The following is a 19,667-nucleotide window of genomic DNA, read 5'->3' as shown; positions in this document are numbered from 1 at the left end:
GGGGCAAAAAGGCACTGGGTGATCTCTGACCTCCCTTCCACCCCAAACCATTCTGGGCTTTTCTGACTCTGTGACCATGGATGACATTAATGTTCTTACACCTTTTTTTCCTCTGATATTTTTTCCTTTTACAGACACAAACCCCCAAATTTTAACTCATTCTTTCTCGAACCGTTTGGCACATGCAGCCTCCATCCCTCTGAGGTGGCACAGCAGCACAGAAATCCAGCTGAACAGTTTTTAATGCAAAATCAGAGCCTGGGGTTTCATTTATTTTGTTACCTATGTGCTCAAAGTCTTCATTTGGAAACATTGCTTTGCCCATTTGAAATCTGAGTGTGTAGGAGAAGTCATCCTTAAAAACAACACCAATGGTTTCCTCCTTCAAAAGTCCTTTTTCTTCCATTTTTGCCTCATTTTCCACTTCTTCTAGGATTATACCTGCCATTAGAATAAATAATTAATATTGAAAAAAAAGAAAAAAATAAATAAAACCAACACAGCTTGTCACAGACACATTTTATGAAAAATCCTTTCCTTAGGATTTTTTTTTCTCCTGAGAAGCTGAGAGGCCTCAAAAACAAAATGTAAGCATTGATTATCTGCTGCTGTGGAATGCAACAGGTGCATCTGTGATTGGTCTCATGTGGATGTTTCTGAGTAATGTCCAGCTGGCTTGGACTCTCTGTCTGAGACACAAACCTTTGTTATCATTCTTTCTTTTGCTATTCTTAGCCAGCCTTCTGATGAAATCCTTTCTTCTATTCTTTTAGTATAGTTTTAATATAATACATATAATAAAATAATATAATATAGAAAATAAAATAATAATAATAAATATATATTATAAAATATCAAAAATATAAAATATATAATAATATATATAAATAATATATATTTATATATTTTTATATTATATATATTTTATATATTATATACAAAATATATATAAAAATATAATAAAGTAATAATAAAATAATAAATAATAATCCTTTCAAGCCTTCTGATGAAATCCTTTCTTCTATTCTTTTAGTATAGTTTTAATGTAATATATAAAATAAAATAATAAATCAAGCCTTCTGAAACATGGAGTCAGATTCTCGTCTCTTCCCTCATCCTCAGACCCCCGTGAACACCGTCACACAGCTGTTGTCTGAATATTCAGACAACAATGAAATTGGGCATCACCACCATTTTTTTTCCCCTCAAAAATCATGTTCTATTCTTTTAGTATAGATTTAATATAATATATATCATAAAATAATAAAGTAGCCTCCTGAAACATGGAGTCAGATCCTCGTCTCTCCCCTCTTCCTCAGACCCCTGTGAGCACGGTTGTCACACAGCTGTCATCTGAATATTCAAACAACAATGGAAATGGGCATCGCCATCACTTTTTCCCCTCAAAAATCTACATGGGACAAATGCTCTTGTCCCTCCCTGCCTCGAGGGTGGGTCAGGTCCCTTGAGCCCCTGCAGGGATGTGGATTAAAACGTTTTTACCCCTCAGTGCTGAGCTGGAGGCCGCTTTGGCCATGATGCCGCGGGTGCTGTTGGTGGCAGGGGTGAACATGAGGGTGACCCCCGAGGCGTTGAAGGCCGGCTCGTCCAGGCGCCCCAGCACCTTGTAGGGGAACTCCTGGGTGGGGTAGTACATGATGAGCTCTGCAGAGTCCCTCAGGATGTACAGGAAAAGCAACGAGGCCACCCACTCCTGCGGGGGAGGAAGTGAGAGCAATGGCGGAGCTGTCGTTACAAACCAGCTGTGGATAAAACCAGCACTGGGAGATAAACAAACAATGGGAAGGGCTCCACTGATTGATGAGTGGGAAAAGATATTTGCTTTTACAAATAAACTTCAGGCTCGCTGATAAATGGAATTGGGTGTTGAAAGATGAAAGAAACAACAGGGAGGAAAAAACCCCTAAATTCCGTAAGAATTAGAAATTAAAAGGGAGGGTTGTACATTAGAGGGGAATCTTTGGTACCAGGGGTTTTGAGAAGTCTGTATATCTCAAGTACCTCAGCCAAAAGAGAGAGGGGAAATGTGGCTGGGAAATTGGGCTAAAAAGGAGGCTGCATCCTCCAAAAGTTGGAGAGACCCCAGGGGTTGTCCCATGGCCTCTGCCTTCATTGGAATAAAGTTCCAGGACTCCTCTGTCTCCTTTCGGACAGAAACCTCTGGTGTTTGTGGATGGATCTTCCTGACAGAAGGAAGGAGAGGGAAGGGAAGGGAAGGGAAGGGAAGGGAAGGGAAGGGAAGGGAAGGGAAGGGAAGGGAAGGGAAGGGAAGGGAAGGGAAGGGAAGGGAAGGGAAGGGAAGGGAAGGGAAGGGAAGGGAAGGGAAGGGAAGGGAAGGGAAGGGAAGGGAAGGGAAGGGAAGGGAAGGGAAGGGAAGGGAAGGGAAGGGAAGGGAAGGGAAGGGAAGGGAAGGGAAGGGAAGGGAAGGGAAGGGAAGGGAAGGGAAGGGAAGGGAAAGGAAGGGAAAAGGTGAGGGGAGCCCAGGGAAGTGCTGGTGCCTTAGGATTTAGCTTTTCTATTTTTCAGATCCACTCCTTTAGGGTATCACTCTAAAACTCCGCAGGTGCTCTTCTCCCATGTTATCCACACAAAAAAGTTCCTCTCCAGGCCTGGGAATTAAGGACACCTCACTGCCCCAGCCCTGGGGAGATATAAATAACAGTGAACTGGGGGGTTGGAAATTTGGAGTATCTGAAGCTGTAATTGGAGGATTAACCCCTGATACGTAAATGGACCAAATTTATAATTTTCTGAAAAACTTGTGACATTGTCCATCTTGGGTGTACCCCTCAGAGGCACAAGGCGTATTTACTGAAGGCCTGCAATAAATGCCCACTTTTATTCCCTCAATCTTGCCTCTGTTTTCGGCAACCACTCCGAGGCATTGGGGAGGCTCCTGCAGGACCCTTCTAACCCGGCTCTGACCCCCCAGCCCAGCCCAGCTCAGCCTCTGCCTGTGCAGGAGGGAGAGCTGTTCTACAGGTGTGGTGGGCTTGCATCCCAGCAAGGCCTCAGATGGAAAACACGCTGTGTTAGTCCCAGAGCCAGCGAGGCCTGTGGATAATTTGACACTGGGGCCATGAATTGGACATTGTGTTCCTGTGCACGGGGCAGGATCAACAAGCAAGAGGCAGCAGCCAGCTCTGTCACGAGGCAGAGCTGCAGTGTCACAGGAGGAAGGAACTGCTGACATTTCCCAGGGAACCACAGCTGAGCCTTCTCACATCCCCTCACACGCAAACAATGCAACGTGAAAATACTTGGTACTAGAAATCCTGGTGTCCCTTTGGAGGAGCTGACACTTGCCTGGAAACTTTTTGTCTTCATCCTCCACACCAGAAGGATATTTTTCCACAGGAGAGCGCAGGTTTGCTGCAATATTTGTGAGGCTTTCTTGGATGCCCCCTGCATTTTTCCAGCTAAGATGGGGAAAGAAAATGATGCAATTTAGAGCAAAACAGGACACTGGGAATTAAATAGCACTTCAGAGGAAGCAAACAACATGCCAAGGGCGGAAAAGTTGTCTCCTTAACTTTGGATAACTAAAATTGAAAGGAAATAGGCCAAGATCATGCAAGGGAACAGAGAGCTGGGCTGGACTCTGAGCTGCCTCTTCCACATGCACAGGTTCATCCTTCCTCACCCAAACTCATCATTCCTCCCCCAAATTCTCCTTCCTCATCCAGGTTCATCCTTCCTCACCCAGGTTCATCCTTCTTCACCCAAATTTGTCCTTTCTCATCCAAACTCATCCTTCCTCATCCAGGTTCATCCTTTCTCATCCAAATTCACCCTTCCTCACTCAAATTCATCCTTCCTCACCCAGATTCATCCTTCCTCATCCAGGTTCATCCTTCCTCATCCGAAATTCATCCTTCCTCATCCAGGTTCATCCTTCCTTATCCAGACTCATCCTTCCTCACCCAAATTCATCCTTTCTCATTCAAACTCATCCTTCCTCACCCAAGCTCATCCTTCCTCATCCGAAATTCATCCTTCCTCCTCCGAAATTCATCCTTCCTCACCCAGATTCATCCTTCCTCATCCCAAAGAGGCTTTGTGGAACAGACAACCGCTCACTTTCCACGTTTCACTGCAGGAAGTGAATTTGTGTCTGGCCTCAAAGATGTGGTTTGCTGGCAGAGCGCTGCTCACGTGCCCTGGGTTCTGAACCAGACCCAGAATCACGTTACAAACACTGGACAGAGGCTAAAAATAACGCAAAACTGAGGCTGCCCCTGCCTGTCTTCACCAGGCTGCTAAGAGACCAGTTTGCTCTGTTTTCTCCCAGATATTAAGGAACTTTAATGCACTTAGAGCAGGGCAGGATTAGAACACCCACGTGCTCGATATCCTCCTGAATGCTGAGCAGGGAGTATTTCTTTGGGATATTTATTTCAGCTCCAGATTTAATCCTGTGGCAAAGCAGCAAGAACAGGAGCAAGTTCAGAGTGATGGGTTTCACCCCCTTCCCAGGGGAGCAGGGCAGGGAACCTCCCAACATGTTTTTGTGGCTTAATCCTTTCAAATGGCTGAAACCCAAAATCATAAAAACACAAAATCAAAGCAACCTCAAAGGCAGAGTCTCCATTCCCATTGGACAGCATTCCTGATTTCATGGATTGGGCAGCTGGAGTTAATAAATGGTTCCACTGCCTTGTTTCTTTCACTGCTTGTTTTTTGGAACAATTAAATATTTGTGTACAACAGGGGCAAGGGATCCAAGATCCCAGTTATCACAGGGCTTTCCTATCTTATCTCTCTTTCCCTTCCCAAACTTCCTCCCTCCATTCCACCCTACTGCCTGCACTAAAAGGTAAATAGGAAGAGATTTCTAGGAAGTGTCACTTTTTTTTTCTTTTTTTTTTTTTTTTTTTTTTTTCTGTTTTTTGCTTAAGTCTTGATTTCAGTCATGAGCTGAAAGCAGCCCAGGATGTTTGGGTAGTAAACAAAGTGTGGTGGTGTTTGGATAACAAGGAAAACATGATGGCCTTTAAAGGATGCACGGGATCTCTGCAGTCACAACAAACCATTTTAAAATGATGGAGCAAATCTAAAACGTTTTAGACAATTTTAACCAAATTTCTACTAGTTTTAATTTACTTTTTGCCCGTGGAGCTAGGAGCAAATACCACTGGGAGCCAAATATGAAGCCAGGAATTCAAAAAAGTGATGCTGCCTACAAAGGCTGTGGGATTTAATTTCCAGTTAGAAAACTAATAAATATTAGCTATCATTAACTTTAAATTTGGTATCTAATTAATTTATTTAATAATTATCAAAAAGGTAAAAAATACAGCCAAGAGAGAATCCTCTGTGTGGCCTCAGATGCAGAAGGCAAAATAAACACATCAGAAACTGGAGGCAGGGATGTTTGGGAAACTTTAATCCCGTTAAGAGCATCACTTGTAAGGCTGGATGTCTCCAGGGGCTCATTAAGTGCATCCAAACTTCCTGCTCTCCAGGAAATCCCTGCCAAGGTGTTGCAATAACTTTTCCTGGATCCTGCACGCAGCTCTGCTCTACCAGAAGCTGTCCCAGGAAGGCACATCCCATATAATCCCTTTATTTACTATCCCAGGGAATTCCTCTTTGGCACCTCTTCACACTGCTTTCCTCTATGAATTTAACTTTTTGAGGTCTGTTTGAAGATGTCCTGCTCATTGGGCTGGGAGACTTTTAAAGGTCCCTTCCAACCCAAAGCATTGCTGGATTTTATGATTTTAGCTCCTAAAATCAAGCTGCTCTTCAGGCAGCAACCTGTCAATTTTGAGCTCAAAGGGAGAAATCCACGGTGCATCTCACACCTCCCAGAGGATCCAGTGGCTTTCCCAGAGCCAAGGATGAATCCCTGCACGTGGAGAGTGCAGTGCTCTTCCCATCCCCTCCTCTTTGCCAGTTCTGGCAGCTTTTTTTGTTTGCATCTGATAAATCTGAGACAGATTTGCACTGGCTCCAACTCAGACTGGAACAGGTTGTTTTTTTCCTGCTCTCAGCTTGAAAATAACAACTCTAAGCCTGCCCTTAGTCAAAGATCAACACTTCAGCTCACACAGAGAAGTGAAATTTTGGGGTTTTGTATTTTTAGATGCCTTTAGTGGCAGCAGGGCAAGAGGAGGAGAGCAAAGGGAGGGATCATCACCCAGTGCTCAACCTGCAGCCACAGGGAGAACCAAAACCCACACACCCCTAGAAAAGCTGAATATTTTTGCTCCTTTTCCTGTAAAACACTTTGTTGTGAACTTGTAGTCCACCAGAAAACAGAGCTGGAAGGAAGCATCATAAAGCACCAGTAAGGAAAAACTCATCATCCCCTCACGAAAACACAAACCCTGCATGAGAATTTATCCCATCCCTACTTCTAAATTAATTTTCCCCCTGATAAAAGCAGAGATCTGTGGCTGCTTACCTGCTGGTGTGTTTTCCATGGGGTCTCCTGCAGCTCTGGGGTGCTGGGGCTGCTCTGGTCCCTTTTCAGCCCCAGGGAGGCTCAGCCCGGTGGCCTTGCCCCTCTCCAGGCTGACGTCACCCGGGCAAACCCTCCCAAAAACTTCTGCAGGGATGATCCAAACCCTCCCAAATCTGCTGCAGGGATGATCCAAACCCTCCCAAAACTTCTGCAGGGATCATCAAAACCCTCCCAAAACTTCTGCAGGGATGATCCAAACCCTCCCAAAACTGCTGCAGGGATGATCCAAACTCTCCCAAATCTGCTGCAGGGATGATCCAAACCCTCCCAAAACTGCTGCAGGGATGATCCAAACCCTCCCAAATCTGCTGCAGGGATGATCCAAACCCTCCCAAAACTTCTGCAGGGATGATCCAAACTCTCCCAAAACTTCTGCAGGGATGATCAAAACTGTCCCAAATCTGCTGCAGGGATGATCCAAACCCTCCCAAAACTTCTGCAGGGATGATCCAAACTGTCCCAAATCTGCTGCAGGGATGATCCAAACCCTCCCAAAACTGCTGCAGGGATGATCCAAACCCTCCCAAATCTGCTGCAGGGATGATCCAAACCCTCCCAAAACTGCTGCAGGGATGACCCAGCCTTGGAACAGCACCTACAACCAGCTGGCCCCGAGCCTGGGCGTGTTTACAGCCCGCTTTGGAGGGTTGCACTCAACCCTTGCAGATGTTCCCAGCAGAGCTGGGGTGGCCCGGGATGGGGTGAGCCTTCACTCCTGAGATAGGTGGCAAAATGTATGTGATTTATACATAAAATACATGGCCAAAATATATAAATTTATATGATTTATATATAAAATTTATATGATTTATATAGAAAAAGTTATAAAATTAATAATAATAAATAACACTAAAAATAAAAATATATTAAAATTAAAAAATAAAATTATATTTTAATATCTGCTGATATTTTTTCTGATCAGTTAAGTCCCCCAAGCAGATGCTCCAGAGGATTTCTGAGAAGGGGACTCAGGGGGTCTCCAGCCCAGCTTCTCCAGAGAACAAACTCTGCTGCCTTGTCCCCATCGTGCCCAGAGCCTGGCTCAGCAAATGCTCCTTCCTCTGCTCCCCAGCACCAACGGGGTTTTTAGTTCTTCTTTCTCCTTTCTCTGTTGTTTTGAGCGTTTTTTTCCCAATTTCCACTCCTTTTAATTGCTTTTCCAGCAGCTGCCGCACAGCTGGAAGCAGGATGGAGCGTGTTGGGAGTTTAAAAACAAACCATCCTCGCAGTGGGTCTGCATTCAGAGCAGGGAGGCGAGGAAATCAGAGAAGCCAGGGAACCCAAAGGAGCTGCGAGGGTGCATGGCCAGGGCATAATTCAACAGTTAAATGAATTTGACTGTCCCGGAACTTCAGAGCTCCAGATTGTGCCCCAGATTTGCAGAGATGCCTCAAACCACAGGATTGTTGCTTAACCAAAGGCTGGGGCTCTGCTGCAGCTGCTGATTTTCTCATTTTCAAGGCATGAGCTCGTTTAGGAGAGGAGCAGAAGCGTTTTCTGGCATCCCTCGGTGTTGGGCAAGGGGGGAGCAACAGGCAGGAACCCATCTGAGTGCAGGAACCCATCTGAGTGCACCTCACCAAAACAGCACTTTGGTGACAAAACCCTGCCTGAGTGTGGGACCAGCCCTGCCCTGGCTGCACGTTGGCTGCAGAAAAGGATTTTCACACAAAAATGGCACCTGAACCAAGCAGCCCTTGGGGTTCCCCATCCGGCTGCTGAAGTGGGACCCCAACCCCTCAAGGCTTCAGATATTAAAATATCTCCTGATATTAATATTAAAAATTATTAATTATTATTTAAATTATAAAATAATTATATATATATAAATATAAATATTTTAAAATATAAAAAGTATATAATTTATATATAAAACGTATAAAATTTAATAATGATGATAAAAATATAAAATATATATTAACAATTAAAAATGAAATTATATTAAGATATCTGCAGATATCAAGATTAATATTAATTTATTATTAAAATTAATAATAATTTAAATAAATTTATATAGTTTATATATATAATATATAAAAATAATAAATAATGAATAGAATAGTAAAAATATATAAAAAATTAAAATAAAATTATATTAAAATATCTGCAGATATTAATATTAATAATTACTTAGTATTAAAATTAATAAAAATTAATAATTCTAATAAAATGTATATAATCTACATATAGAAATTTATAAAAATTATTAATAATAAATAATAGGATAATAGAAATATATATAGAAAATTTAAAATAAAATTATATTAAGATATCTGCAGATATGAACATTAATAACTATTTTATCATTAAAATTAATAAAATTTAATAATTTTAATAAAGAAATGCATAATTTATATATAAAATTTATAAAAATTAATATTAAAATAATAATAAATATAAAATATATTAAGAGAAATAAAAATAAACTGATATTTTAATATCTGCTGCTGTTTTTTCTGATCAGTTAAATCCCCCAAGCAGATGCTCCAGAGGATTTCTGAGAAGGGGACTCAGGACCTGCCCTTGTATCTGCCAGGAGGAGGAGAGGGGCTGGGAAGGGAGCCAGACCCTTGCAGGAGGACATGCCAAGCAAAAGGAAATGGAACAGCAAGAGCTCTGGGAAGCCCTTATCAAAGGGAAATTCAGCGTGTTAAATCAGGGACTTTCTGGACATCTCTTAAAAGAAGCATTATAAGGGAACTAATTAATTTTACAGCTAAAAAAAATAAACGCATGGCAGACTGCCCTTCCACACCATCAGAAGCAAAGGAGCATGAACTGCTGGGAACTGTCCCCAAGCTCAGATTAAACTTCTCTGGAGTTATTTCCTCTCCACTGAGGAGCTCAGGGAGCACAAACTCCTTTTATTTTGCTGCACCCTTCACCGAGCCACGAGGCTGGAGGTGCCCAGCTCCTCCTCTGCCTCAGCAGGGTCTGCCCAGAGCTGGCAGTGCCCTCCATCCCTGCAGGGCACCTTTCATGTCCCACAGACATCTTTTATGGAAAATCCTTTCTTCAGGATTTTTCCTCCTGAGAAGCTGAAAGGCCTCAAGAACAATATATAAACATTGATTATCTGCTGCTGTAGAATGCAACAGGGGCATCTGTGATTGGTCTCATGTCGTTGTTTCTAATTAATGGCCAATCAGTCAGCTGGCTTGGACAGAAAGCTGAGACACAAACCTTTGTTATCATTCTTTTCTATTCTATTCTATTCTATTCTATTCTATTCTATTCTATTCTATTCTATTCTATTCTATTCTATTCTATTCTATTCTATTCTATTCTTAGCTAGAGTTCTGATGAAATCCTTTCTTCTATTCTTTTAGTATGGTTTTAATGTAATATATATCATAAAATAACAAATCAGCCTTCTGAAACATGGAGTCAGATCCTCATCTCTTCCCTCATCCTCAGACCCCTGTGAGCACTGTCACAGGCTCAGACTCTCTGAGAGTCAGAAGATTTTGTTATTCATTCCATTCTCTCCTTGCTTGCTAGCCTTCTGATTAAATCCTTTCTTCTATTCTTTTACTATAGTTTTAATGTAATATATATCATAAAATAATAAATCAAACTTTCTGAAACATGGAGTGAGATCCTTGTCTCTTCTCTCACCCAAGAACCCCTGTGAACACCGTCACACCCCTCCCCATTCCACTGCCCCTCGCCCCATTCCAGCACCCACCCAGTGAACTCACCTTGGGCACAGCTCCAAGCACAGAAATGAATTGTTGAATTGTTTTATTTTATCTGTGGTGAATTTCCCAGTGCCTGGAGGTGATTCAGCCCTGCAGATGGACAGTGTGCCATGCCAGGAGCACACAGCTGCCATGGGGTCACTGCTAGCCCAAAGCTGGGCAGTCGGAGCCCACTGTTAGAATACTGCAAAATCCCCCCAAATTCAGTTTAAAATATGTAAATATTGCACCCTGAGAGCCCTGGCCATGCCCACAACCAGAGCCCCCCATGCTCTGCCTGAGCCCAACCACCTGAAACCCTGGTGCACCCCAAAATCAGCCCAGGCTTTGAGAACCATCCCCACTTCCAGCACAGCAAAACAACCAAGAGTTTAACAACCCAATCCATCTTTATTTTGGAAGTACTTCCAGCTGGGAAAGGAAAACCCTCACCTTTACAAGTGCAGCCAAGTGCTGGAAGAAAGGCAAGTGTGTAAAGGAGCTGCAGCAGGAGGAGTGTCCCACATGCGTCACCTTCAGGCTGACACCCTCTGCTCCTGCTGCCCCAGCTCTGCGTGCTGGCCGTGCCATAAATCTCACTTGCTGAACAGAGATACTCCTAAACAAGGACATTTCTTGGGAACCTGAACGAAACCAGACACCTGAAACTCTCCATAGAAAAATACAACAGCACCAAGTGAATGCGTTCTCCAAGCTTTGGATCCATCACTGCAAGGCAGCTCCAACCAGCTCACCTGGGAATGGGGACCCAAACTGGTTAAATTTACCCCAAATCCCCCCAAATCCAGTTTATCTCTGGGAGCACAGGCTGGGTGTGTGGATGGATGGGATTTGGAATGGCACTGATAACAGCTGAACAAAGAGCTTCCAATGCCAGGAATAAATCCGCTGTTCCCAGGGCATTCCCTGGTTTAATTTTGCTATTCTGACAATTACAGACATTTTAGGACACTCTCAAACACTTCTGACATGAGGACAGTGATGTTTTGGGGTGGAATTTTGCCCCATTTTAACACATGATGTCACCAGGCCAAGCAGATCCCACCCAAAGACGGAATTAATCAAATGAGCCAAATTCTCTGTCCTTTCTGGAGCTGCACAAAAAAACCAGTGCCACCATCCACTGGGCTCCTCCAAGATAAATAACAGCACCAAACTGAGCTCATCTGGCTTCCAATCCAAAGTTTTCCCATCTGAAATGTGAGGAAATATGGAAACATCTGAAACAGACAGCACAGAACTATTTCACAGACTATTAACTCCAAGTGAAAGAATAAATTCAAGGCAGACACCAAAGCTGCTCACAGGTCACACTAATTCCCTAAATCCAGGTGACAAAAATGTGCTGGATTGATGGGCAGGTGACACTTGGCTGAAACACCACTGGCAAAAAGACACCAAAGAAATGTGGGATTTGGGGAAAATGCACTCAACTTGTGCTCACACCTGCATGGGGAAGTGCCAAGAGAATTCCGAGTCCCAAATTGCTCCAAATGAAGGCAAAAGCTCAGAGCTCCCAGGCAGCAGCAGGGCTGGGGCTAAATAAGCACAACACCTGAATTTGGGGTTTTTTTTGGTTATTTTCTGACAAGTTTCACCCCTGACAGGCAGTGCCGGAGCTGCAGTTTGCTTTAATCCATTTAATTCCTAATTTCCAGGGCTGTGCTTCCCTGGGATGTCCAGGGCTTTCTGTAGGGCTTGGGCTCAAATTTTAACTGGAAAAACCCAAAGTTGTGCATTTCTGTGCAACCTATGGGTACAAAAGAGGAAGTGAAATTCTGCATAAGGAGTTCACATTTCCCTAGATAAGAAGCTGATGGAAACAGATTTTGGCTGAACACACTGATAAACCATTATCAGACACATCACACACATTATTGCCTGATAATTACACACAGCTGGGACACACAACTCTAAATTTACCCTTTTTTTTTTAGTTTTCTCAAGAAAAACAAGGTTTTTTCTAACTTTAAAGGGAAGATACACAAATGATATGACTTATGAAGCCAATGTCTCAATAGAAACACATCTCTGTTCATTGCAGAGCAAAATGAACTGGGAGCAATCTTTAATTTCCCCTTATAAAACTAAAAAAAAAGTGATGATAGCTTTGCATAGAAAAAAAACAAAAAAATAATATATTTTCAACCTGACATACCTGTCATATCTCAGGCTAAAGGACCACATATTCTACTCTTTTTAGTGCTTCAAGGCAAACCAAAGGCACCTTTCTTATGGGTGAGGCTGTGAGCTGGGACCCTTTTGTTTGGGGTTTTACAAAGGGGGTGACAAAACGGGTGACAGAATGGGCCCTGCGTGACTGCAACCACAACAACGAGAGACTGGGGAACACTGGAGCTCACGATTGCACGGCTGGCAAGGAAAATGAACCATCTCCAAAGCCCTGTGTGTGACAGCAGCTGGCAGGACACACAGCCAGGGGGGGACAATCAGACTGCTCTGAACGGACACAGGGCACAACCACACCACTCTGCCCGCCCTTTGTGCCCCTCAGGACAAACCCCAGGGGCACCCACAGCTGCCAGCCTGCGGGGGAAGGTTCCGGGTTTGCTCTGCAGGTGAACATCCTCAAGCTGAGCTGGCCCTGCAGGTCAGGACCCTCCTTGCAGAGGGACAGGGACTCTGCAGAGGTTTTTTCCACCCTCTCTTCTAAGCAGGAGCATCTTCAAAGCAGAAGCAGGGGTGGCTGGGCTGGTGAGGAGCAGGGATGGGTGCGCAGGATGGGCAGAGAGCCCAGGATGGGCACGGCCAGACCTTGCAAATCCCTGGGGCAGAGAGTGAAGGACAGCCCAACGTGCTGCCAGCAGAGCCAGGGGAAGGCAGCTGGGAGCTCCTGACAGCCACCAGCTGCAGGAGATGCTGTGGCTGTGCCCTCCTGCCCAGCAGAGCCAGGGGAATGCAGCTGAGAGCTCCTGATAGCCACCAGCTGCAGGAGATGCTGTGGCAGTGCCCTCCTGCCCAGCAGAGCCAGGGGAAGGCAGCTGGGAGCTGCTGCTCCAGGAGATGCTGTGGCAGTGCCCTCCTGCCCAGCAGAGCCAGGGGAATGCAGCTGAGAGCTGCTGCTCCAGGAGATGCTGTGGCTGTGCCCTCCTGCCCAGCAGGGCCCGGGGAATGCAGCTGGGAGCTGCTGCTCCAGGAGATGCTGTGGCTGTGCCCTCCTGCCCAGCAGAGCCAGGGGAAGGCAGCTGGGAGCTGCTGCTCCAGGAGATGCTGTGGCTGTGCCCTCCTGCCCAGCAGAGCCCGGGAGCAGCGAGGGGAGGAGGATTTGGGGTCACAGCTCCTATTCCAAGGCCAGGACGGTGGCACAGGCTCAGAGCTCCCCAAGCCAGCTGTCCTTGCCCAGCCCAGCTCCAGGAGCAGAGGGAGGGCTGGTGCTGGCACCCACAGGAGCACGAGGAGCTCAGAAGATGACTCTGTCCTCCTGTGTCCTCTCCCACCACAGGCTGCTGTTCAGGGTGCCAAAGCTGCTGTCCTCCTCCTCCTGCTCCTTAGCCAGCTCCACAAACACCTGGGAAACACAGAGAAGGAATTGAATTTTCAGTTAGAGAACTGATAAATATTAGCTGTTATTAACTTTAAGTTAGGTATCTAGTTAATCTATTAAATAATTATCAAAAAGGTAAAAATACAGCCAAGAGGACCCCACGCTTCTTGTAGGAACTTCCCTGGTCACAAATACAACTCATGCCAAAATCCTGATGAGTTTTCAAAGTATTGCTTAATCTCTGAGTAAGACATTTTTAGTATTTTGAGGTTTTTCTCCTTACTCCTACCCTCCCTACCTCTTTTCTTCAATGAAAGGGAAGTTCAGCACTGAAGGACATTAATTGTCAGCAATAATTAATCCACAATAAGCAATTACAAGTCTCAGCTTCACCCTCCTTCCAGCTACAAACAGCAAATGTCTGTTCTTGGAATAAATCAGAGCAGCTTTTCCACTAATACCACACATTTGCTCTCTTCCAGTCACTGCAGTTGGCATCTTATTTTTAGAGGGGAAAACGGGAATAAAGAGGAGCTGGAGAGCTGGCAGATGTGATTCACTTTGCAAAAAGGGAATTCAGTTTCCCAAAAATGCCCCCAACAGGCATCAGCAAAGCAGAGAGCAGAGCCTGGGGGATGAGCTGCCTGCACAGGGTCCATCATTATGGGATCATGGAATGCTCTGGGTTGGAAGGGACCTTAAAGATCATCTCATCCCATTCCTATTACAGGCAGGGACACCTTCCACTGTCCCGGGGTGCTCCAAGCCCTTCCAGCCTGGCCTTGGACACTCCAGGGATCCAAGGAGGGATTCCTTCCTCACTGGAAGAATTCCAAGGGAGGAATTCCTTCCAAATATCCCATCCACACCTTCACCCAGCAGGGTTTGCACTCAAAACCCAGGGTTTAAACTCACAAACCAGAATTGAACACACCTGTTCCAGTGTTGCTTGGGAAAAGCTGTAGTCCTCGATGTTGAAGGCGTGTTTTACTGGGGAAAGAATCAGAAAGAGCAGATTTAGGGACACTTCACTTACTCTTGATTTCCCAAGAAACAGAGTTGGGGACAAACATCAATAAAGGAAAATTAAGTTCAATAAATTTGGGACAGAAATGGAGGAGTGACATCACATGGCAGAAGTGATGGGAGACAAAAGGATTTGTGTGTGTGATGTACGGCAGGTGCTTCATTACCTTCCTCCAGCTTGGAAAAACAATGTGAAAGTGACTGTACATCTTCTTTGGGAATTTTATACGCCAAGATGGAAGCAAAACTGGAACAAAGAAGGAAAAAAAATTAGCTTCAAGCAAGATCACTCCAAGTACAAATATTAATACTCCATGGAATGGATTTGAACTCCTTTCCTGAAGGTTACTGCAGGAATTCTGATTGTCATGCTCACACAGGAGAAGGGCAGTGATGCAGCTCCAGATGGATTGTATTTGCAGAGGATTGTATTTGCAGGGATCCCCGTGGCAGGGAGGAATGATAAATCTGATTCCATGTGCTCAGAAGACTAATTTATTACTTTATAATACTATTATATTAAAGAATGCTATACTAAACTACACTAAAGAATACAGACAGAATGCTAAAAGGATAATTATGAAAACTCGTGACTCTCTCCAGAGCCCTGACACAGCTTGGCCCTGATTGGCCAAAGAGTGAAAACAACTCACAGCAGAACCCAATGGAACAATCACCTGTGGGTAAACAATCTCCAAACACATTCCAAAGCAGCAAAACACAGGAGAAGCAAATGAGATAAGAATTGTTTTCCTTTTCTCTGAGGCTTCTCAGCTACCCAGGAGAAAAATCCTGGGCAAAGGGATTTTTCAGAGAATGTGAATGGCACAGCTGAGACCACCCAAGACTGTTCTAAGCTCATGCTCCTCCACTCAGATTCCATCAGTTTTACTCTGCTTACTCATGGCAGCTTTGCTCCCTGGAGCTCCCAGAGGCCTGAGGGTTTGGATTTCAGCAGAGCTGGGCACGTCCTGGAAGTTTGCATCACACAGCAGTTCCTGCAACCCCAACTGCAGCCCAGGGAGCTGCTCTGCCCTGCACAGGGAACTCTCCCATCTCCCAGCTTGAGGAAGGGTCCCAACCCCAATCCCCCAAGGATCACACTGCTCTGGATGCCTGCAGTGCCCTCGCTGGAGTCTCTGCAGTCACTGAGCCAAACTGAGAGCTGCTGGTGGGACAGCAGCCAGCCCACCCTGCAGCTGAGACCCCCAGAGACCTCAGGCATTTCCAGGTGAGGGCACAGAGTCAGGAACTCGGGTTTCAGCCCTTTCCCAGGGGCCCTGACTCAGGAGGAAGCTGTCAGGCAACAGCAATGCAGAAATCCAGTTTTGCTTCCTCTGTGCCAAACATCTGTGCGGGCTCCGGGCCCCCGCCCTGCCAGCCCGGGCTCTGCTGCCTTCCACATCCCTTCCTTTGTGTATTCCTCTTTTTTTTTTTTTTTAAAGCTGTGTGTAAATATTTACATTCCTTCCCCAGTGCCAAGGAGCTGCTGTGCAATCAGAGGGTTTGATTAATTGGATTAATATCAATATTTTCTGTGTGTCTGTCAAACCTCACCTCTCCTGGCGGTTGGCGTTGGGGAAGATGTGCAGAATCTGGCTCTGCAGATACTCCACCTGCTGCACATCTGCTGTTTCCCTCAACTTCATTTCCAAGAAGTATCCTCTGCCAAATTTGCTCTTCAGGTGTTGGACAGTACCTATACACCTATAAATGACAGGCAAAAAACACAAGAACAGCCTAAACTCAAACAGATCCTTTAAACTGGGAAGGATTCATTTAAAGCACCAAATTTAGGGTACCAAGTTTATCTGTATTTTTAGAGGAATGTATCAGCACGGCTGCCTGTGCTGATATATTCATGGGGGTCTGGGGGTACCTGAGCTGCCCTGACACCAGGATGGCCACACGGTCACAGACAGCATCTGCCTCCTCCATGTAGTGTGTGGTCAGGATTGCTGCTCTCTCCTTGTTCTTAAAGGCTGCTCGGATTGCCCTCCTGCAAAACACAACCCAAAGCACCCCTGGGCAAAAACATCTGCCAGGGAACAGCAAATCCTGCCTCAGTAATCCTCATAACCCTCTGTTTATGGATTAATGCTACTCCCACAGCAACAATTAACACCTGTGTTTCCTAAAGACCGCTCAAATCTGCAGTCCTGATATTATTGTAAGGATTTCTTTCAGCCTTCAAGCCTGTGATTCCCAAGTTGCTCTGGCACACAGGTTGGGCTGATGCTCCTTTTCTTGTGAGACCCCACCTGCACAGGAGGAGCTGCTGGAGAGAGCCCAGAGGAGGCCATGGAGATGCTCCAAGAGCTGGAGCCCTTCTGCTATGGACACAGGTTGTGTTGGAGGTGTTCAATCCAAACAGGAGCTCTGGGGAGACCTCAGAGCCCCTCCCAGGGCCTAAAGGGGCTCCAGGAGAGCTGCAGGGACAAGGGATGGAGGGACAGGACACAGGGAATGGCTTCCAAAGGGCAGGGATGGATGGGATATTAAGCAGAAATTATCCTGTGTTAGTGGAAGATATCCCTGCCCACGGCAGCAAGGTGTAACCGGATCATCTTCACGGACCCTTGCAGCCCATCCCAGTGAGTTATTCCCTGTCTGTGGCTCCCAGGGAGGGATAACCCAGCAGGGATAACTGTCCCGAGATCAGGCTGGCCCCCTGGAGCCACAGCACTCACCACATGTGCTGCTTGGCCTTGGGGTCCATCCCTGTGGAGGGCTCGTCCAGCAGCGTCACCCGCGGGTTGCCCAGCATGCTGAGGGCAAAGCAGAGCTGGGGGAAGGCAGAGGGGCAGGGTGAGCCCAGGGAGGCGCTGGGGGGACCCCCAGGGGTACCCAGAGCCCCCCTCACCTTGCGTTTCAGCCCCATGCCCAACTTCTTTGTGGTCTTCTGCAGGTGGTCCTTCAGATCCAGCACGCTGGCGATGCTGGGGAGGGAAGGACAGGTGGGAAAGGTTGGGAGGGTTTGGCTTCCCCCTCACCAGAGAATGCAAAACAGCTCCTTTGGAAGAGCTCAGTTATAAATATTTGTGTATCAAGTTTAAAAAAAAGCGGAGCAAAAAGCAGAATTGGAGCTTCCATGCAAAGCCACCTGCCCTGGAGGAGCTTTGGTGACAACAGAAACAGCTCCAAGCTCAGGGCTCCCCATCCTTGCAGCTTCTACAAAGGTCACTATTAGTATTTTATAACCTTAAAAAATAATTATCAAATAATAGTAATTATAGTAAAATTCATTCAATTATAATTGTTATTTTTAAAAATAAAAATTATCATTCATTATAACAAAAATTATTATTTACTATACTAAATTGTTATTTATTATTTATTATAATAAATTGTTATTTATTATTTATAATAAATAATTGTTATTTATTATTTATATAAGTATAATTATATATCAAATAATAATAATTATAATTATTATGAATATAATTATAATATAATTTTCAATAATATATCAAAATTAAAATCCCTATTGAATTTTGTGTGGATGAACCTTCATCTCCTCATCTACGAATTCACAACTGCAGAATTTCAACCAAGCTTAAAACCAAACTTAAATGGAAACAAAAACTGCATTGGGAAAGGTGAGAAGGGGAAAAAAAACCCACAAAAAAAAGCCAAAACCCCTCCAGCAATGAGGCTGAAGATAAAAAAAAGCTAAAGCAACTTTAGCTCAAGCACAAAGATTTCTGTAATTAATAACTCACCGTTTGACGACCTCTTTAACATCAGCCTGGCTCATGCCTTTGATGGCACCATAAATCTCAAAGTGCTCCTGCAGTGTGATATCTGGCCACAGAGGATTTGTCTGGGGACAGTACCCCACGAATTTCACAGAGTCATCCTCACTGCTCAGCCCCAAGGAATCATCTCCCATCAGCACCTGTGAGGAAAATGCCCAATATTACAAACTTCCAAACTCTTTTTGCATGGTTTTGGCAGAAAACATTTGCATGGTTTTAGCAAAATGGCCTCAGGAGTGCTTGCAATAATAACAGTAAAATGGAAATGTGGGTTGATTTTTTTGTGTAACTGTGGCATGGAACATACCTGCCCACTGGTTGGCTCAATCTCTCCAACAAGCATATTAATTAACGTGCTTTTCCCAGCTCCATTGGGTCCCAACAAACCCAGGATTTCTCCTGAAAAGGGACAACACAAACATTACCCTCAAGATCAGATCAATGGCTCCAAGAGTTGTTTTTATAAATCAAACAGCTCAACAGCAAAGCAACTGAACTCCAACCTTTCTTCACACAGAGGGAAACATGTTTGGTTGCCACTTTCTTTATTTTTCTCCCCAGAAGAAATTCCTTCCTCTCATCAAACTCTTTGTGCAGGCTGCTGACCAGGATTGCTGGCATCTGGCAGGGAAGAGGGAGGTGGCTGCAGATCCCAGCAGCTCTGGGGAGCCCCCAAAAAAGTGGGAATTTGGGTTTTACCTCCTCACTCCTGGGGCTGCTCAGGATCTCCTTGACTCTCAGCCTCTCTGCCTTCACATCCTCATCCTCGTTCTCCTCGTGAGGCACGTCTGGGAACTTCCAGGGCTTGGCTTTGGTGAAACATTTCCTAAAAGGGAGGAAGGCAGCACGAGGCTGAGGCTGGCTCAGGGCTTGGGTGCTCTGTCCTGGTTTGGAAGGAACTGAGTTTTTTGGGATGCATGATATGGTACAAGAGGGACTCCTCTGTTCTTGATGAGGTGAGATTACCCTGAATCACCCTTGATTATCTGAAGGGTGGTGATGGACCGAGAGTTGGTGATCTGAGGGGTGGTAACTGAATTGAGAACCCAAGGTTTTGTCTTACTGTGATGTGTTGGGAATTTGGTGTGGGGGGGAGGAATGTTTTGGAAGGTTTTCATTCTGAGTTCTGTGTGTGTTTCTTTTTACATACAGTTGTAGGTTAATAAAGTTTTTTTTTGTTCCCTGTA

General features: G+C 45.0%; 2 protein-coding genes across 4 annotated transcripts in view; both read right to left on the bottom strand.

Annotated features, from left to right (window-relative positions):
• LOC131092134 (ATP-binding cassette sub-family A member 9-like) overlaps window positions 1-6,493 on the bottom strand; it is a 31,539-nt gene extending 25,046 nt beyond the window's left edge. Inside the window, exons 1-4 of the mRNA XM_058038674.1 lie at window positions 6,431-6,493; window positions 3,328-3,440; window positions 1,504-1,714; window positions 283-441 (exon numbers count right to left, since the gene is read on the bottom strand). Of these exons, the coding sequence (XP_057894657.1) occupies window positions 283-441; window positions 1,504-1,714; window positions 3,328-3,440; window positions 6,431-6,449 (502 nt within the window). The 5' untranslated portion in view covers window positions 6,450-6,493. The remainder of the gene's footprint in view (window positions 1-282; window positions 442-1,503; window positions 1,715-3,327; window positions 3,441-6,430) is intronic.
• A 4,068-nt stretch (window positions 6,494-10,561) lies between these two features.
• Window positions 10,562-19,667, bottom strand: part of ABCA5 (ATP binding cassette subfamily A member 5) — a 43,264-nt gene continuing 34,158 nt past the window's right edge. For all 3 annotated transcript variants that reach the window (XM_058038560.1, XM_058038559.1, XM_058038561.1), the window contains 11 exons: window positions 19,180-19,306; window positions 18,984-19,101; window positions 18,788-18,879; window positions 18,445-18,620; window positions 17,586-17,661; window positions 17,413-17,507; window positions 16,602-16,721; window positions 16,280-16,429; window positions 14,890-14,969; window positions 14,631-14,686; window positions 10,562-13,720 (listed from right to left, as the gene is read on the bottom strand). In XM_058038560.1, the coding sequence (XP_057894543.1) occupies window positions 13,613-13,720; window positions 14,631-14,686; window positions 14,890-14,969; window positions 16,280-16,429; window positions 16,602-16,721; window positions 17,413-17,507; window positions 17,586-17,661; window positions 18,445-18,620; window positions 18,788-18,879; window positions 18,984-19,101; window positions 19,180-19,306 (1,198 nt within the window). In that variant the 3' untranslated portion in view covers window positions 10,562-13,612. The remainder of the gene's footprint in view (window positions 13,721-14,630; window positions 14,687-14,889; window positions 14,970-16,279; window positions 16,430-16,601; window positions 16,722-17,412; window positions 17,508-17,585; window positions 17,662-18,444; window positions 18,621-18,787; window positions 18,880-18,983; window positions 19,102-19,179; window positions 19,307-19,667) is intronic.

The sequence above is a fragment of the Melospiza georgiana genome, chromosome 21 (assembly GCF_028018845.1).
Source record: "Melospiza georgiana isolate bMelGeo1 chromosome 21, bMelGeo1.pri, whole genome shotgun sequence".
In the NCBI taxonomy this organism is placed as follows: domain Eukaryota; kingdom Metazoa; phylum Chordata; class Aves; order Passeriformes; family Passerellidae; genus Melospiza; species Melospiza georgiana.
This window is presented reverse-complemented; position numbering and strand designations above follow the sequence as displayed.